Source organism: Platichthys flesus, chromosome 13 (genome assembly GCF_949316205.1).
Source record: "Platichthys flesus chromosome 13, fPlaFle2.1, whole genome shotgun sequence".
In the NCBI taxonomy this organism is placed as follows: domain Eukaryota; kingdom Metazoa; phylum Chordata; class Actinopteri; order Pleuronectiformes; family Pleuronectidae; genus Platichthys; species Platichthys flesus.
In genome coordinates this window covers 1,429,778-1,449,663 of record NC_084957.1, presented here as the reverse complement: position 1 = coordinate 1,449,663, position 19,886 = coordinate 1,429,778, and the positions used below count along the sequence as shown (strand labels likewise).

Sequence of the window (19,886 nt, the reverse complement as noted above, 5' to 3'; positions counted from 1 at the left end):
AAGATATATCACATGACATCACAGGTGGTTATAGTCCACACGTTCTTTACAAGAATAGAAGATATACAGATTCTTGTGTCAAGTACAAGTACTGATTCAAGTAGAAGTATAAAAGTACAGGCTCTGAAATGTACTCATAATATAAAAGGTTACTTCTGGAGATCACTTCTATCGACTGCATCAGAGCAAAGACTCATTTCACTTTAATGTAGTTCAAAGTTTGTTTCACTTAAACCACCTACTTCAAATCAAATTAAAAATAATAAACTAAAAACAGGTTTAAGTAAAGTACTGAAAAAGTAGTACTTGTATTGTAAAGTATTTGCATTTTCACACAGTTGCAAAATACACATCATACACATGGTTTACAAGTATAGATACGTTAATACACTCAAACTCTCACAGAACCTTTTCTGGCCCCCATCGTCTTTGATGAGGCTCCTTCAGTTGACTATAGGTCAGACGCACACACAGACGCACACATAGACACATACTGACACACACAGACGCACACAGACACACACAGACTCTCCCTGTGCTCTGCATGCTAACAACAGTAGCTCTACTGTATTTAAACATACCTGCCTCTGTATGTCAGCTCACAGATTCACTACCTTACAAGCTGTTGACACAACTCACCTCGGTGCGACTCACCTGTTTGCACACGGTACACAAACCCGTGCCCTGTCGCACACTTTGTTTCACCACCGATAACAAGAAAGAATGAAAGAAAGCACACAAACCTCCTGACTTGTTTTTGTGCGGAGGTTAATAACAGGTTTAAATAACAGAGGACATGTTAATCCCCACTCATCTGTCTTTAGCCTCAGTCTGACAATTCTGCATTACACCCACCCTGACATCATCAATACACACACACACAGACACACACACACACACACACACAGTGGAGACATCAGTCATCTGTCGGCGGGTGCAGGTCACGTCCTGGTGCTGCTGGCGCCGAGCAGGTGTCTGCAGGTTTCCACTGGAACGTCAGCACATTCACTCAACTGACACTTTATTATAAAATACTGTTGTTTTTACCTCTCATCTCTCACGTGCACTGTTCACGTGCACTGTTCACGTGCACTGTTCACGTGCACTGTTCCTTCAGAGGTTAAACTGTGGAGTTTGATGTTCACCTGCACATCTTTGGATTCTCGAAGAAACGAGGACACATTCAGACACGATCAAAATCAATCACGTTCATTTTCTGCAGACACATTCAAGTACAGGCCTGAGTTTGAACCCACACATACACACACACACACACACACCCCCCCACACACACACACCAGCATATAGGTTCACACATTTCGTAGCACACAACAACATGGTCACTGCACCCACCCACCCACACACATTCTGCCTTCAGGCGCCTAAAGAGAGAATCAGAAATTTATGGGGCTGTTAATCCTACAAGACAAGATGTGTATGAGAGATTGAGAGAAAAGAAAAGAAAGAGAGAGAGAGAAAGAAACTCATTGACAGGAGGAGGGTGGGGTCGAGAAATCTATTCCCACACTCGAAAAAGATTCCTCCGCTTCACAGCCGGCGACACGCTCCCTGTGTCTTTCACCACATCCTGATATATGACATCACACTAGAGCTTACATTTTATATTTACTCATTTACATAAACAAAATTAATCTTATTTCAAAAGGAAGGTGTTTCCCTTCTCTTCAGTAATAACGGTTTTCAGTAGATAATGCAACGAGAATTCTTTAATCATGTAATCTCTTCATTTTCTCTTTGTAATGAAACATCCTCAGTTAGTGAAGTGATGTCTTTAGATATTTTTGGCTTGTGACCCTCACACCTAAATCCGAAATTGGTGTCTATTCTATTTCCAATGAAGACTTAATATCTGACTAACTAGAGGGAGAACTGTTTAGATATTTGTATTCCAGCTCCTCACGCTTCGTCTAGCTCTCTCTTATGAGACCTCATCTTTGTCTCATTGACTGTATGAGTGTGTTTTTATGCTCTACTGTTCTCACAGTTTCTCAATTCATTGAAGTTTAATGTAATCTTTCTGTAGATGTGGTAATTTTGCTGATTTTATTAATTGAGCATTAATCACTGTGCATTACAAGAGTCAGACCAGTAGAGAGGCAGACGGCTGCAGGTGAGTTTTCTCCTGTTGGATCATCTTCATGTAGTAAGACTGACACACACACTCTCAGACACACACATACACACACTGACACACACACACATCATCCACAAGACTCATGCTTCTATTTCACAACCGGAGAACCTGAACTTCGCTCTGAGCTCAAAATCCATGGACGTCGTAAAGTGTCACTCATCATTTCTGCTAAAACCCAGAATAGCAGCAGTCGTCATCTCTTCACCGGCCGAGTCCAGAGCGACCGAGTCACCGGAGTGAAGCCACACTTTCACCAGGGAGAGAGTTTCATCCATAGAGGGGCGCTGACGTGGGAGATTACTGGAACAAGCCGGAGTCCTGACAGATCAACTTCCAGACGTGACAGACACCTGGAAAAAATGTGTGCATCAGTGCCCGGCAGACGCCAGGGGAAGTGTGTGTGTGTTAGTGTGTGGGTGTGTGTGTGTGTGTGTGTGTGTGTGTGTGTGTGTGGGTGTCTATCTCTGTCACAGGCCACCAGTCCAGCCTTTGAAGCCTTATTCCCCTCCTCAGGTGCCCCCCCTCGTTTCCCAACATGGTGCAGCAGTGCAGCTCGTGTTGCGTTGCTGCTTCTCGCTGCATGCGCTGTGTGAGTCCGTCACTGACACGTGTGTGTTCCTGTGAAAGCAGAGCGCGGTCACATGGCCGGTGGCTCCTGAAGGTGAGCTGTGGTGACGCCAGCGGCTCTGACCTCTGACCCCTCGCCTCACTACCGAGCTATGGCACCGAGCGCTGACGTTCAGTAACCAGAGAGAGCTCGGAATGGGACAGTGAAGACCCCCCCCCCCCCCCCCCCTCCCTGTCCCATAAATGTTTACAGTGAGTGATTATATCCAAACTTAATAACTTCCTCATGGGAGGCTGGCGTGTGAAAGGCTGAGGATCGTAACATGGTGCACGTGCACTGGTTTAAAACCAGTCTGCTTGGTATTTACATCTGTTCTGTTAGTGGGAAGCTCCCACAGCCATAAAACATACTGGGAGAATCATCACTTACATTAGATCGACTGTACGAGATGATCTCGTCTCCATAATCTGACAGGTATCAGGCCCACGCTCCTAATCTGCACTAAATATAGAGAGCTGACAGTGTGTGTCTGTGTGTGTCTGTGTGTGTGTGTGTGTGTGTGTGTGTCAGTTTGAGGTGTGGACAGTTGGTCAGCTGAAGGAGAGGTGGGGTCCTTCTCAGCTGGACTCCTGCTCCTGCTTGATAAGTGTCCGTTCAACCGCTCAGACTGTGAAACACACACACACACACACACACACAGAGACACACAAGGACACACACAGCAAAGCGTTCCACAGTTTACAGAAAAACCTCATCCCCCACCGATACCATTCAAATTCTTGCCATTTGTAAGAATGCAGCTGAACCTCAGGGGAGACGCTCAGTCTCCCCCCTCCTCCCCCCTCCTCCCTCGCTCCCTCAGACTCTGGCTGGCTGCCCCAGTGGGGGGGCCAGCAGGCTGATTTTGGCTCCTCTGGTGCCATTGAGACGGACGTGAAACTCCAAAGCTCTGCCCCCCGCTCCCTCCTGCTCTCAGGCTGGGAGAGCCTGTGTTTCTGCTTAACCTCCAGATTCTCTTCTAGTGGAAAGTGGGACGACTCCCACCATCGAAAAGAGGAAGACCAGTGAAACACCAGTGCTGCATGAGGCTAAACCCAAAATAGACTGATTCCTTTGTGACAGTTTCACAACTGTGAGAGGAGGTCATGACACCCACTGTCACTTCCACCGTGACATCACCCGCTGGTTTGTGAGAAGCTGGACTCAAGCCTCCAGTTTGACAATATATCTGTTCCTCCATCTTGTTTTTTTTTTAAATCCAGAAGTGACCATATTTGGAAGAGCAGGGTAATTTTTACAGGAAGCGTTTTAAACCTGGTTTCGTCTAAAAACACATATATTCTGATAACACTCGGTTCCCTGAGTGGTTTGGAGTAACTTTCAATGTTGTTCAATCCAAACACATTAAGTCGACTGTGTCTGTTCAAGTTCTGGGTTGAAACTTACCCCCCCAGCGTCTCTCCTCACAGATCACCGTCCAGAGGGAAAGCGGTCTGGATGTCTCCGCCCCAAAACACGGCAAGATCGATGCCAACAACGACCCTCATGTGGGGGGGAACCAGTGGGCAGGAGGCACAGGTACACAGACCTCTATTGAAAACCACTGATGGATATCTGAGGTGGAGCCGTTAGCATTAGCATGTTGCTATGCCTCTGCACCGGCAGCACCCATTGGCTGAAGCTTTATTTGTTTTGGTTAATCTGTCCGTCCCATTCTTATATCTCAAGAACAACACGAGCCCGTCTCCTCTCATTGGGTTCAAACATTCACTGGAGCTCAAAAACAAACTGATTAGGATTTGGTGCTCAAAGGTCAAATGTCAAGGTCACAGTGACCTCACGTCAGTACAAGTTCATCAATCGATTGTACATAAACCATAAACTGCAGCATCTCTATGTGTCTGCAGTAACAATGTCCTTCTACTGGGTCAATAGTAATGAACTGACGTTTGTCTGCAGGTGGCAGAGACACGGCCGGTCTGGGTGGAAAGGGGGGGCCCTACCGCCTGGACGCAGGACACAAGGTCCACCAGGTTTCCCAGGCTGAGAAGGACGCGGTCCCAGAAGACGTCCGTAAAGCAGCTCGTGAAATGGCTGAGAAGGCGTTCAAAGAAAGGTAGGCTGAGTTAAAGACAGGAAGTGAAGTGATCACAGGCTGAGGAGTGCCTGCAGTGCACCGCGCAGGGCGGCAGGCTCCACGCCGGCTAATAACCCCCATCCAAATGGATTTGGCTCTACGGGGGGGGGGGCAGATGTTTTGGACCGACAATCTTGTTTTCCACCTTTGAAACCACCCAGAGCTGAAGTGTGTGATGTGTGTAATGTGGAACAGGTGTGTGTGTGTGTGTGTGTGTGTGTGTGTGTGTGTGTGTGTGTGTGTGTGTGTGTGTGTGTGTGTGTGTGTGTGTGTGTGTGTGTGTGTGTGTGTGTGTGTGTGTGTGTGTGTAGTTGGGTTTCCTGCTCAGTCCCAGGTTCGGTGATCAGTCCTAATAACCACCGGTTGCACTGCCCCCAGCTGGATGGTTGAACAGAGTGGTAGGGCCCACTGTGTTCTCTGTGTGTGTGTGTGTGTGTGTGTGTGTGTGTGTGTGTGTGTGTGTGTGTGTGTGTGTGTGTGTGTGTCTCTGTGTGTGTGTGTGTGTGGGTGGATGTGTGAGCCTGTGCGTGCCTACAGTGAACACACATTGGCCTCAGTGTGTGGCGTTGAGAGGGAACCTCTTTCAACCAGCTCCACCATGAAGGCCGCCTCTGTTCGTCGTTGCTTCAATCAGCCTCACTCTCTTTACTCCCCCCCCCACCCTCCGTGCCCCCCCCCCCCCCCTTCCTGCAGGGTCCTCCTCACACACTGGCTGCTTTCACACCGAGAGGACGACCTCTGCGACTATCCCCTCTTTGTTTTATCTCCTGTTTTCTCATCTTCTCTCGGTCTTAATCACTCACTTCTCTGAATGACCCCCCCCCCCCCCCCCCCCCCTCCCTGTCGATCAGTATCCAGCTAAGTTCCCAGTAGATCCTGTTGCCTCATGCTGGTTACAGCTGCGTCCTCGCACCACTTTACTTTTCATATCACAAGCTGGCTCCTCCGTCACATTTGTTCCACACCTTCTACTTCACTCTGTTGTCTTAGCTTTAGGTTAAACTCTGATCCTCCTATAAGCTCCTGAGTACCCCCCCCCACCCCACCCCCCATGTGTTTACACTCACACACCACTGTGGAAACTGCTAATATGGATCATGGATATAGTGATCGGCCATGTATATGAATCATAAAGAGATTTCCACTGTGTTGATATTCATACTCAAAATGTGTGAACCTCAGTCGACACGTTTATGAGACCAACAATCATCCAGTGAATAATTCCATCTGTAAAACACTCAGACTTTAGTGTGAGTGGAATATTTAGAATTCAGAAAATGGGAAACATTTGATTATGACTTGATTTTATTAAGGATTGGTTACATGTGTTAAACTGGAGCACCCAGAGTAAATCCACACTTCAACACGTTCAATTCAATATAGTATAGTAATAATAATAATAATATTTATAATTATAATTATAATAATAATAATATTAATAATAATAATAAGATTTCTTCAGTTTGAAGATTCTTCTCACTTGAAGAACCTGTTTCCTTTGGTCATGCTTCTTTTCATAGAGGCGGCGATTCTTTGCTCGACCTCTGGTTCTTTCAGATGAATGGAGAGAAGCAGCATCTCTGGACAGCCCCACGTCTTGCACAGGTCCTTGAACACGGTCTTGTGGAGGACATTGATTATTTTTGGGGACATGTCGAAGTCAATGTCTTGGACTTCGACCCATGTTTTTTCAAACAGGTTTTGGATGAGCTTTGTTGGTTCGTCACAGAACAAGTTGACTTTGGCCTTCGTATACACTCGATTGACGAGCTGCTCCATGAGGAGACGGACATACGTCTTTTTGCAGGACGCTTCTTGTTCCTCTGCAGTGTCGATCTCTGAGACCGGAGACACTACGATTGATTCAATCTCCATTAAAGCCGAGGTCACCCTCTCGGTGTAGTCACCGGCCTCTTTGGAGAACCACCAGTTCATCAGTGGCAGGAAATTGATCACTCTCTCCTGGATGTCCGAGTACATCTTCCTGTGGGATTTAGGAACAGACACTTTCGTCTCTTCAACTGGAGTCACCACTGAAATGTCAGTTGTGATGTACCTATAGAGGACATCGGTAAGGACGGAGGCGTTTGCAGGTGAAGCTCTGTCCTTGGTGTCGGTCAGAAGCAGAGACTCCACGCTGTCCATCAGAGACTTGACTGACACACTGCTCTGGACTTGGGTCTCCTTACTGAACTTCTTCCTGACTCGTGTCCCCATCTTGAGCAGCGATGTTGTGGCAAAAAGCTTCGCCAAAAGCTTCTTGATCTTCTTTCCCACTCCTTTCCAGATCTTTGAGAATTTGGAGCCTCTACTCGGATCCGATGGTTTGACGCTCTCCTCTTTAGTGATTATCTGATAGATCTCATCTGAAGCAGCTTCAAACTCCAGAGAGGATTCAGAGATCAGCTCACTCAGGTCCGACTCGGACAGTTCTTCCACAAGGGGTTTGATGATGTCGCTCACCTCCTTCCCAATGAGTTCCTGGACCTGCTCACTTGTCCTACAGTCACTGCTGCGGGCTGTTGACTCTGAGGACGTCAGTCTGTCAAAGCCAGAATTGCATGATGAGGATTCGCTGAGTGAAGAGGTTGGTTTCCCTCTAGGAAGCTCAAATGTCCTCTGACTTCGCGGTGTCGGCTTGAACAAGCCCTCGATGTCCACGGCAGATCTCTTCAACACTTTGCAAACACAATGCACCATCTTCTCCAGTTTGTTGGCCGAGGTCTGGTGACACTGTCCGGTGGAGCAACCGCTGGCCAGGCGCTCATACCTGCAGGAAGTGAACCTGTCGGTCACCTCCTCTGCAACCAGCTCAGTGAGTTGATCCAGAATCACAGACTTTGTTAAGCTGCCCGGTGCCAAACTCTGACGGAGGGCGTCTCCCAGACTGGACAGGACGCTCTCCGCTGTGAAGGGAAGGTCGTTGTGTCCATGTGCTGCGAACAGGTCCGAGGACACAGACAGAGTCATGTTCAGAAGAAGTTCTGCCAACAGAAACCTGGTGACGTTGTCTGGTGTTTCTGATTTGAGCAGCTGCCACTGCTCCACGGTCAGCTTGCTGTAAAGCTCCTCGATCTGAAGGCGAATAGTTTCAACCGTCGCGCTGGGAAGCTCCAGAGAAACACATGGATCCATGGGAAACCTTTGTTTTACAGCCTGGTTGATATCTGGATTCACGTCTGTTTGATCCATTTCCTTCTCTGACACCTAAACACTTCCCACTTAGCTCTGCTGAGGACCTACCTAGAACAAAACGTCTTTGATACAGAACATGAAAGGAATCCTCTCCTTTTATCTTCTCTTCTTTCTCTTCTTCCAACCATAAGTTATATAGACACATCAAAGACATGGTAAAGAAGCAACGAAATTGTTAAAGATCTCAAATACTTTTGAAGATCAAAGCCACAAAAAGATTGTGACTCTTATAGAAACCATTGCTAGGCAGAAAGCCCGGCCTCTGGATCAAAGACCCGTGTTTTAATGCCGTTTTCAGTCGTGAATTGCGGAGGATGTCCGAGTCCTCTGCTCGTCTTTAATAAGTGAGTTCGAGAACGAGAAAAGCTCAAGAGGAGAGAGGGAGTACTCAGCTGGGAAATAGAAGTTACCTTTGGAATAGGGAGAGAGGATTGGACAAAATCTTTTAACATGGGCTAGATAACTCATCCGCCACTCAACTGAACGAAGGAGGAGCCATCAAATAACAAGTGTAATAAGAGATAGGCTACCGAATGGGGAAGAAGAGGAAGGAGGATATTGAAACACACAGTAGGTGGCGGTAGTGCATCTTGATGTTGGTTGTCCCCTGCCAGTAAACCAAAAAGGAAAAGAAGACGTGAACAACGCAGCAGGAGGTCCTGGACTCAAGTTGTGTTTCGTTTTGTACTTTTATTAAAATAACAATAAAAAACAGATCAGAGCTCAGGAAGTGTGTGTGTGTTGTTGTGATGTACTGGCAGAGAGGTCTGTGGACAGGAAGCTGCTGTTTGTCCAGAGTGTGGAGGAATTGTGGAGTTGGTGGGCGTGTCCACCTCCCTCTTTGTTTTTGTGGTCGTTGTTTTTGTGTGTGTGAAAGTTCAGTGTTCAATCTCCTCGTCAAAACAAAACACACACGTTGTGTATCTGCGCTCTGAAATCAAGGTTCAGGAATTTAAAGGAAATAGCTACGGCCACTGGGCAGAGGGTGTGCTTGCCACACACACACACACACACACACACACACACACACACAGAGGAATCTTTAGGGAAGTCACTGTGCAGTGTACCACTCCTCAGGATGACTGTGTGTGTGTGTGTGACCTGCCGGAGCAGATTGAAGATAACTATAACTTGAGTAACAGGGTAAATGATTGTATGAATCCACTGAAACATGTATTCATGAATATCCAATAGAGGAAAATTCTCAAATGTTTTTTAAAGCTATGAAACAAGAAAGATTCCTCCTCTTTATTAATTTGGATTCATTTGAACGTTTAGCTGATGAGTTAAAAGTTATTTCATCCCTGAACATTTAAAAGCTTGATTCCTCCTGTAAGAAAACAAGATTTTTTTATTTTAATTTGAACTTTGACACATTCTACACAGCTGTTAAATGTCCCTTAAGGGGACAGACCGGTTGTCCACGATGAATGAGGATCACTGAAAAGTCCCCGTAAGGACGGCTGCACAGAGCTGTGTGTGTGAGGGACTGGTGGCATGACACTGGATATGTTGTGTAGACTGCACTGGCATCAGCCATGCAATCAAAGAATCACACACACGCACACAGACACACACAGGTTTGTTGCAAGACTTGCCCCCGCCCCCCCCCCGCCTCAGTTCTGAAGTCACTGAATCTCTGTGGTTGTCACGGTCTGGTTGTCACCAAAAGTTTCAAACACCTGGCAGAGATCACACACACACACACACACACACACACACACACACAAACACACACACACACATCAAACCGTCCAAACATGGTGGCGGTATAAGAGCCTGAAAGTACCTGCAAGGTGGGATTATACTGAGCCATTAGGGTCGGGGGGGGGGCAGCCCACCTGTGTTGTCTACATGTCCACAGGTGTGTTCTGGAAGGAGCACACAGACACACACACACAGACACACACAGTCTAACAACACTGACCCTGTTCCAGATGATCAATCAAGATGGCTGAAGCGTCTCCACTCACTACGAGTATCCAGAGAAGAAGCCAAAACATCTCAGATACGATGCTGCCGATGACATCGCGTGTAGCTTGTACCTGGATGTCAAGTTCCCACCCATACACAAGCTTGACCAATCACCTGTCCAGTGTCATCTGTCAATCATGACGTCTCAGCCCTTTTTCATATCATCAAATAACTAAAAAAACAAATGTGTGTCTGTGTGTGTGTGTGTCCTCCCACGTCAGGCTGAAGGAGATCAACATGAGCGAATACGACGCCTCCACCTACAAGCGCTTCTCCAGCGCCGTCATGAGGCAGGTCCAGTCCCTGAGGATCGTCCTGGACAGTCTGCAGGTCAGATTCCAACAAACTCTTCCTCCTCGCCTCTGATCACATGAGTGCACAACCATCTGATCTAGTGTCTGCTGCTCAGATGAAGGTCAGAGGATCATAAACCCCTGAGTTCACCACGTCAAACAACCCAGGCTGTCACTCAAACTGATTCAGTCTAGTGCCAGTATGATACATGTGTATATATATATATACAGTATGTCTATAATACTATAGCAGATAAATATATATATTCAGTGTGTCATACTTCCAAGCATAAATACATTAAACTGTCATTGTATATGAATCAGCTCCTGCTCTCTGTACAGTGAGGACTGCAGTCAGCTGAAGTTGTGTAGTCGTAAAGTTGTTGACCTGACACAGCCTCACACGTGATGTCAGGGCAGGAAGGCCGGGGCGCTGTCCCCCTCGAGCCATCTGATTGGCTGAATGGGTGAGGGGGGGGGGGGGGGGGGGGTCAAACATCCAGGATGTGATATTGTCTCTGTTTCATTATTTTGATTTAGACTTTCCTGCTTTTGTTTGAGCGTCTCAGGGGAACAGTGCACTCAAGTGAGGCTCAGTGTGTGTGTGTGTGTGGGGGGGGGGTTGTGTGCAAGATTGTGTGTGTGTGTGTGTGTGTGTGACGAGAGGAAAATCATGCAGCATGCAGACATGATTACAGAGCGACGACACTGAGCCTTGCTCTATTATTCTCCTGTCCAGGTGTGAAGCTCTGTTTGTATACACTGTAGTGGGTGGGTGTTTGTGTGTTTTTGTGTACATGTGTGTGCGTGTTGTCTGCATCCAGGTGTTTGCTGCCTCCTCTGACTTTGAGCCTGAACATTGGTTATTGTTTGTGTTGCTGCTCGTGGCCTCGGGGCTTTTTCCCTCTGTGAAGACGATGGAGATTATAATGATCCCTGCGGGCGTGACGCCGTGAAGTCATGTTGTCTTTATCATACCTGAAGAGTGATTTAAGACACACACACACACACACACAGACTCACACACACAGACACACACACAGACACACACTGGCAGGCGTTCAGTAAGCTGATAACACATTGTTTCCACCATCTCCCCTTTGGGAAACCCCTCTGAATTAGTCTCTCAACAATGGCCTGGCGTGCCGGAGATAAACACCGGGCCCCGTGTTGACCGAGCATCGTCCTCTGAGGAGGACCACGGCCCAGACAGCGTCACATGTTCGATTCCCGCTTTTCAACCTGCGAACCTTGAGAGTTCCCCACACTTCTTCTGCATTGAGGAGAGATCAGGAGGTTTTCTCTGGGGATGACATAAAGACTCCGGTTGTAGACGGTTTAATAAGTCTGTGATGTGTCAGTGATGAGTGTGTGTGTGTCTGTGAGTGTGTGTCTGTGTGTGTGTGTGAGAGAGAACAATGCAACTGTCTGGATTGCTTTGCTTTGCCTTGTTTCACAATCTGCAGAATCTGAATATCAAACCAAGATGAAATCTTCTTCCTCAGACACATTTTGAAATGGGTGTTCTGTTATTATTGACTTAACTGTGTGTGTGTCTGTGTGTGTGTGTGTGTGTGTGTGTTTTTCAGGCTAAAGGGAAGGAGCGACAGTGGCTGAAGAACCAGGCACTGGGTGAACTGGACGATGCTAAAATCATCGATGGACTCACTGGAGAGAAGTCCATCTATAAACGCAGAGGAGAGCTGGAACCAGAGGTGTGTGTGTGTGTGTGTCTGTGTGTTGGTGTGTGAATGTGTGTTGCTGCTGCATACATTTAAACCATGCTGAAATATTGCCACATCTCCAAACACACACACACACACTCCCAGACTCACACACATAATTTTGACCTTTATCTGTCAGACGGCACATTCCAGTGGTGTGTGTGAGATTATTATTACAGCCTGCGTTTCTGCTGGAGCTCACATACGTGCACACAGACACACACACACACACACACGGCTCTGAGATAGTTCCCATACTCATCATACAAACACACACTAACCATAATATGCATACCATGTTTTTCTACCTTATTTAGCTCCAAGTGTTGCATACTTTTGGTTTGGCCCGAGGTTCCACTCTGAAATGATTGCAGCCAGTTTTGAAATCGTGACCTTGTGAAGAACGTTATTCTGAGGTTCAGTGTTTTCTTTCATTTAACGGTTCTGATCCCCCCCCCCCCCCGTGTGTCTGAAGCTGGGCAGTCCTCAGCAGAAGCCCAAGCGCCTGCGGGTGTTGGCCGACGTGTCCGGCAGCATGTACCGCTTCAACGGCGTGGACGGCCGGCTGGAGCGCTCCATGGAGGCCGTGTGCATGGTCATGGAGGCGCTGGAGAGCTACGAGCACAAGTTCAAGGTGAGACGTGTGTTTCTGAGGAAGGTTCACTGCTCGACCCCCCCCCCCCCCCACACTGTCAGTCTGTGTCCCTCCGTCCTCACAGGATCAGGAGACATGGAAGACTCAGGACACATAGAGAGGGACAGGGAGAAGAGAGAGGAGACAGACATCTGGCCCCCTAGTGACACTCAACCCAACTAATACTGATCCTATATCAGTGTCTCACACACACACAACCACACACAGACACACACACACACACCTGGTCCTCCTCACATGTCAGTGTCGACTCGTAGTTTGCGTAACTCTTCTTACATAACAGTGCATCTGAGAACACACACCTTCACTTGTGTGTCTGCGCTACACATTATGTTTTTGTGTGTGAACATTAATATTTTTGATTAAATTTCAGGATGGTTGGTTTCTGAAAAGTGGAAATTAAAATGGGTTTGTGCAAAATGACAGATTCTGATTCGACGAGAGGAGCTTGATATTAATATCCCCCAGCAGCCGCGACGAAGACGAGACACAAACCTTCGTCACTGTCCTCATGAGGAACATACGTGTGATACCTGAGCAGCAGCTGAGGCCCACAGAGCCCGGCCGACCTCCTGTAACATGCGGGGGGGGGGGGGGGTAGACATGTGTAGTGTGTGCATGTCAGAGTGATGAGTTGTGTGATGATTGACACGTTGTCGTCTCTGCAGTACGACATCGTGGGACACTCGGGCGACGGCTACGACATCGAGCTGGTCCCAGTGGACAAGGTCCCGAAGGACAACAAGCAGAGACTCCAGGTCCTCAAGGTGAAGACACAGGTCCACCATGTTCTGAGCTTCTCTGACATGTCCTCTAAGTTCTCATTTCTTTATTTCAAAACTTACATATGAACTTATTGTTTTTCTAGTTTGTATCATATTGATCGAGTTCACCTGATGAGGTTGTTGTAATCCCTGATTCCTCGTGCACGTCTCACAGACCATGCACGCCCACGCTCAGTTCTGTATGAGCGGCGACCACACGCTGGAGGGCGCGGACGCCAGCATCAAGCAGCTGGCGAGGGAGGAGGCCGACGAGCGCTTCGTGGTCGTGCTGAGCGACGCCAACCTGGAGCGCTACGGCATCCGGCCCGAGCGCTTCGCCCAGGTCCTGACCTCTGACCCGCAGGTCAACGCCTTCGCCATCTTCATCGGGTCCCTCGGGGATCAGGCTGAAAGGTGAGGAGGGGGGGGTCAAGTTGAGGTTTGAAATAAGAGGAGAAAGTTGAGGTAGAAGGAATTCTGTCAAACTAAACAACAACTGCACTTTAAGGTTAGAGGGAATCGTGAAGGAGTTCAATCCTCTCCTGCTCCTCAGGCTCCTTCTGCAGATAAATGATTAACATCCTCTCATCTGAGCTTCACTGGTCCTGAGCCATTCAAGAGCTTCTGCTTCAGGGTCAGAATGTAGAGCGGCAGTGACCTGAGCTGCTCGCTGCTCGTGACCCTCTGGAGAATTCCAGAAAGTAGAGAGAGACAAGAAAAGACCTGATCCATGAAAGGAGCAGTGACTCTTTAACTCGGGTAGAAATGAACTCGAGAAAAGGTTCAAGTCAGAATGAGATAAAAAGATTATTCACAAGTCGTGGAAACAATGAAGAAGTGGAACCTGAGACCAGAGAGAGAACTGAGCCGACTGGAACAGGTTTTCTGTTTGTTTTCTTTTAACTCTTATTGTGAATGACATTAAAAGACGATATTTAGAGACCACAGGTGGATTCACACAGACGTGCTAAGCTCCATCCCTCAGCTCTGGTGTTCAACCTCCTGCTCGGAACAGGAAGTTGATCAATCTGAAGATCTGAACAAGGTGTGAAAGACACTTGTGTGTTTTCACATTTGAACGACAAACTACCTGTTGACTCAGAGCAAAGATGGAGTAGAAGAGTGAAGCTGCAGCTGCTTCACACAACCATCATGTCTCTGTCCCCGTGTCCCTCTGTAGAAATGTCCTCTGAGTGTCCAAACAAGTGCTTGTCTGTCTTTTTACTTTGGGAAATGAGAGCGTTGCTGGAGTTCAAGCATCTGTTCTTCCTTCTCGTCTTTGTGTCAGACTCCAGAAGACGCTTCCTGCCGGGAGATCCTTCGTGGCCATGGACACGAAGCAGATCCCACAGATCCTGCAGCAGATCTTCACCTCCACCATGTTGTCCAGCGCCTGAGACCAACACACACTCACTGATCTGAGGAGACCCACATCTCAGACTCTACATTTTATTATAAAAAGCTTTTTTCACGATGTGTCCTTAGCGCGGGTTGTGTTTATTATTTCACAGAAGCCGTCGGGTGTGTAAAGGATGATGTGTGAGTGTGACAGCTGAGGAGTGTGTAGCTACTTTGTCGCCTCAGAGTGCGATTGTCGCTCCTGACAGAAGACTGAGTGACGTCACGAGAGTCTGGAGCCGCCCTCAGGCCTCATGCGGGGATCAAACACGCAGCCTCAGCTACTGTTGTGTTTCATTGTGTTACAGTGACGCACACGCGCGTCCGTCTTTGTCCTTGCTCGGGGGGGTGAACTTGAGGTGGCCTCTCTAAGTCTGGACTTCCTGCTCGTCGGTCGCTCAGGAAGAGAAACAGTCGCACACCAGACTGACACTCGGACGCGGACAACAACTTGGCTCCTGAGGAATGTCGGGACTGTGACCAGGGAATTTCCCACCTGACTGCACACGCTCTTTAAAGGCAGCATTGCACAACCCCACAGAGTGTGTGTGTGTCTGTGTGTGTCTGTGTGTGTCTGTGTGTGTCTGTGTGTAAGTTCTTATATCTCAGATCGCCTTTCTTTGCCAGACCTCCTAAACACACACACAGACACACACAAACTAGCAGCAGAATCTAGAGTGTGTACTTACTGTAGCTGTGTGTGTTACGTGTTCGGTTCACACTCTCATCTCAGATCACCTTTCTTTAACAGATGTCGTGTTTGTCAGATTTATTTAGATTTATTTGAAGCTGTTATTATAATAATTGTGATATTTCCAGTGAAACTATGTGAAGAAGTTTCATGGAAAGTGTTTTTTGTGTAATGCAGGAAACACAAACCACGAGAGGTGAAATCAGAACCTCTTCACTTTACTACAAAGACGAATGACAACGGTTACTTCTTATCTGGAACAATTAATTCAAAATAAGAACAACTGGTGTTGTTGGTGGAAGTGGGGAAAATGTGTGTAACTGCTGAAAATCACCAGTTCAACCAACATGAGGCAAAAACTTCAAAGACGTAAAAATATTCTCAGATCAACAAACTGGTAAAATCCCAGCTGATTGAAAAGGGAACATGTTGGGAAGGTTTCCAGGCGAGTAGAGTCTCAGCTCCTTCCTGCTCAGACCTCCTGCTGTGAGTCAGATTAAACTCTGTGTCTGTGCCACATGTTCCCAGTGTTCCCAGTAACACATGAGTTCTTCCTCTGATCCTCACACTGATACTTCCTGTCTGACTGAGCGGATCAATAACAAATCATCAGTCTATTGATCCGTCCTCGATTTTAATAACCTACTTTCAACCCCCTGCTGAGTCACCAGAGGAATGAAAGTCACTCAGACTTCACGTTGAGGGATTTAACATAATATTGTTTTATTTAATTGTACGTTGTTATTAATGTATGTGAAATAAATTGGAAACCTAATGTACAAACTTTTAATAAATCATTTAATCACTCACTTTGTCTTTTAGCTTTTTCTTCTTTTATTATACACAAACCACAGTTTCCAGATTATTACAAGATCATACGTTGAAAACATTTCTGCAGATCCATGTAAATATACTGTTTATATTTTCTTTTTATTCTTTGACCAAACAAAACCATTTAAATTCAAACACACAATCTCACATCTGGGATGAAAAGGAGCAGAAAGAAAAATAATCGTGTTTAATCTTTTATTTTGACAGGACGTTCATTAACAAAGCAAATAATTCAATAAAATGTAAACAAAATTTGATTATATATTATAATAATTATATTGAAATAGCTTTATGAATGTATCTGCATTCAAACTACCTTATTCTGTGTTATTAAATTCCATTAGATGCTAATAAGTGATAAACAGAGTTTTGGCTGACGTCAGATTTTATGTCGTTGTGTTTCCACGAAGCTGAAACTGAATCCTGTAATTTTCTGCTACAATAAAAGCTGAAATCATGAAAACACACTTTTACTACAGAACTTGGGGGACTTGCTGGTTTCGAGGGGGGGGGGTGGGGGTTGCATATTTGTCTGCAGCAGAGCCGAAGTTCTTAATTCATAGAAAACACTGGAACTTCTCAGAATCTCAGCGCTCGGCTTCCTCCTCATTTCCTTCAGTCACTTTTTCCAAGTGTTGCACTGATCCGTCACTGGACCACAGCTGAGCCACCACCACCCAACACACACAAACACACACACTCACACACACACACACACACACAGTTCTCTGTCGTCACCAGCTCGTCCAGATGAAATATCCACATTCCTCAGTAATAACACGTTGAATTAAAGCTGCTGCGTCTTTATCGGCTCTCTCAAAGTCCCTGAAGGTTTTATCAGTATTTGTTTTCATATTAGTGATCGTCTGTGAATCTGCGGCTTCACGACTTCTTCCTTCACTTTCCTGCTGCTGAGATTCCTCAGGGTTCTTCAGTCACAAGCTGATCAGATGCATTTGAATGTGAATACTGGGATCATCAAACACCTCATGTTGGATGGTTCCTCTTTCCTCTGCTTCCTGAACCACACACTGGAGTTACACAGTCTGAGAACGGGCTTAGGAACACTCACACAAACCTCACACACACACTGACTCAAACCTCACACACACCTCACACACACCCTAAAGAGCCCAGTGTGATGACAACACAGAGATAAGAGGTCTAGACCACATAGAGCTGCTTGAGTCAGAGCTGATGTGAGACTCGTTTCTGGAGAAAAGCTTCAGAACGTCCAGCTGATGATTCAGTTCAGGCCTATTTTGGGTTCGGTCTTGGCTGATGTCATCATGTTTCTGTCTGTGACACACACACACACACACACAGACCCACACAGACACACCCAGTCAATATGTGTGACCAACTTGTGCGTTGATCGGAGCTAAACTGCAGCGTGATAGATCCCGACCCCAGAGGGACACGGGCTCAGATCCCTGAGGACAGATGATTGTTCCACAGGAGCTGAAGCTGCTGGTTGAAGCCACATGTCAATCACACGCCTCTTAGATTTAACATGTCCATTTCTGTTCCACTTTAAAAAGAAACACACAAAAACACGTGGGTTCGAGTCCCCTGTGGTACAAACATCTGGCAGGAGTCCCAACGCCTCATGGTGGATTGATTGGGTGGTAAAATCACAGCCCAGAGTCAAGAGTGCACTGTGTGTGTGTGTGTGTGTGTGTGTTTGTGTGTGTGTGTGTGTGTCAGGTTTCTAATAGACTTGTTCATTGGTCTGGAGCTGCTGACAGATCCAGAGTCGTCAGGCAGAGCAGCTGACAGATCCAGAGTCGTCAGGCAGAGCTGACACGCAGACGCTCCAGCAGAGTGATGAGACACAAAGTGCTGTGAGCAGACGGATTACACGGCCGTGCTTCATCACATCGGTCGAGTTCAAGTCCCAGTGATGATGTGGTGCTGAGCTCCAGGATCCAAACTCTTGAGGCTGGAGGTTCATCAACAGCATGGATCTGATTTACCTCCTCCACACTTCACTGTTATTTAATCAAATTAATGAATAAAATATCATTAGTTTTGTCTCTATAGTAAAAAAACTTTTTTAGTTTGATCCCAGTATATTTTTACTGGCTCTGGACATTTTATTATATGAGCACCGATCTGTCTTCACTCAGAACGAGACACTGAGACACCGAGACACAGATTAGAGACGAAGCTTCATATTAACAAGTTGCTGAAGCTCCGACCGTCTTCAGCTCCAAGTTTCCGTTTCTCCGTCTGTGGGTTTAATCTCCAGGACGGGATCCGGAAACATCTGGAGTTTAGAGTCAGAACCAGAGTCTCGTGTGGGAGCTGCTGTCCCTGAAGACAACTGGGAACCACACATCCCATCAGGCCTGGAGACACCAACTGAAATCAGACTTGTGGGAAATAAATGTTTGTTTTATTTCTGAAAGCTAAACTAACTTGTTTGATAACTTGATTCAGTTGAGATCTTTGTGTTCTTCCAGTTTCTCGTGGGTCACGTGTGAGAAACCTCATCCTCCCGTCCACTCGCTCTCTGAGAAGCTTCCAGAGCTTCTCCTTCTGTGTCCTCACTGTGAAGTTTCACCAGGAGGCTGAAGGGGAACGTGTGTGAACGTGTGTGGAACATCTGGGTTGTCAGGAAACACGTCCAGAGTTTGTTTCTGTTAAAGTTTCAACTCGTTAACCGACGGGAAACTTGAGTCTGTCTGTTGAGTTACTGAGGTTAGTGAAGTGAGGACAGAGTGGAACATTCACCACCATAAGAGCTCAGATAAGTGTGTGTCTGTGTGTGTGTGTGTGTGTGTGTGTGTGTGTGTTTCCACTCTCCTCACCTCTGCCTCAGAAACTCAGTCACTGGAACAAACGACAAACTTGATCAACATTTCTGGATCAGACAGAAACGCTCAGACACTCGGTTCCTGTGTGTGTGTGTGTGTGTGTGTGATGACATCATCAGAGGATGTGGGTCTGGCTGTGTGTTCATGTGTCACCTCACTTGTGTTACTGTAGTTGTCCGTGACGACTGATAAACACACATTTCTTAATGCGTTGGAGAGTATTTCTCTTTTTCTTGAGAACCTCACTAAAGGTTTTTCAGTTGTTGATTTGTGTAGCATGTGCTCCCCTTCAACACGCCTATGGGTGTGTGCGTGTGCGTTTGTGTGTGTATCTCTTCACACATGTGGATTTATGGGTCACGTCTGGGGCTTCAAGGCTCTGACAGGTTCTCTGACCTCCTGACCTCCTGACCTCCTCTCTGTCTCCAGCCTCGCCCCCTGGAAATCAGTTTCTGAGTCAACTTGAGATCGTCTGTTTTGAAATGGTGTAGTTTTCTTTTTTTGTGCTTCACTTTCCAGAGACAGAGGTGAAGCCAACAGACCAGCTCATTGTCACATGATCTCATGGTCACATGGTCACATGATCTCATGGTCACATGGTCACATGATCTCATGGTCACATGATCTCATGTTCCACTCGCTGACTGTGCACATCTGGCCAGAGACGTGATGTCACTGCTAC

General features: G+C 46.7%; 1 protein-coding gene across 2 annotated transcripts in view; it reads left to right on the top strand.

Moving 5' to 3' along the window:
- The window catches only part of vwa8 (von Willebrand factor A domain containing 8), a 46,453-nt gene extending 30,090 nt beyond the window's left edge, over positions 1-16,363 (top strand). For both annotated transcript variants that reach the window (XM_062402172.1, XM_062402173.1), the window contains 8 exons: positions 4,193-4,301; positions 4,683-4,839; positions 10,251-10,359; positions 11,912-12,037; positions 12,522-12,680; positions 13,370-13,468; positions 13,641-13,879; positions 14,754-16,363. In XM_062402172.1, coding sequence (XP_062258156.1) covers positions 4,193-4,301; positions 4,683-4,839; positions 10,251-10,359; positions 11,912-12,037; positions 12,522-12,680; positions 13,370-13,468; positions 13,641-13,879; positions 14,754-14,862 — 1,107 coding nt within the window. In that variant the 3' untranslated portion in view covers positions 14,863-16,363. The remainder of the gene's footprint in view (positions 1-4,192; positions 4,302-4,682; positions 4,840-10,250; positions 10,360-11,911; positions 12,038-12,521; positions 12,681-13,369; positions 13,469-13,640; positions 13,880-14,753) is intronic.
- The last annotated feature ends 3,523 nt before the right edge of the window (positions 16,364-19,886 follow it).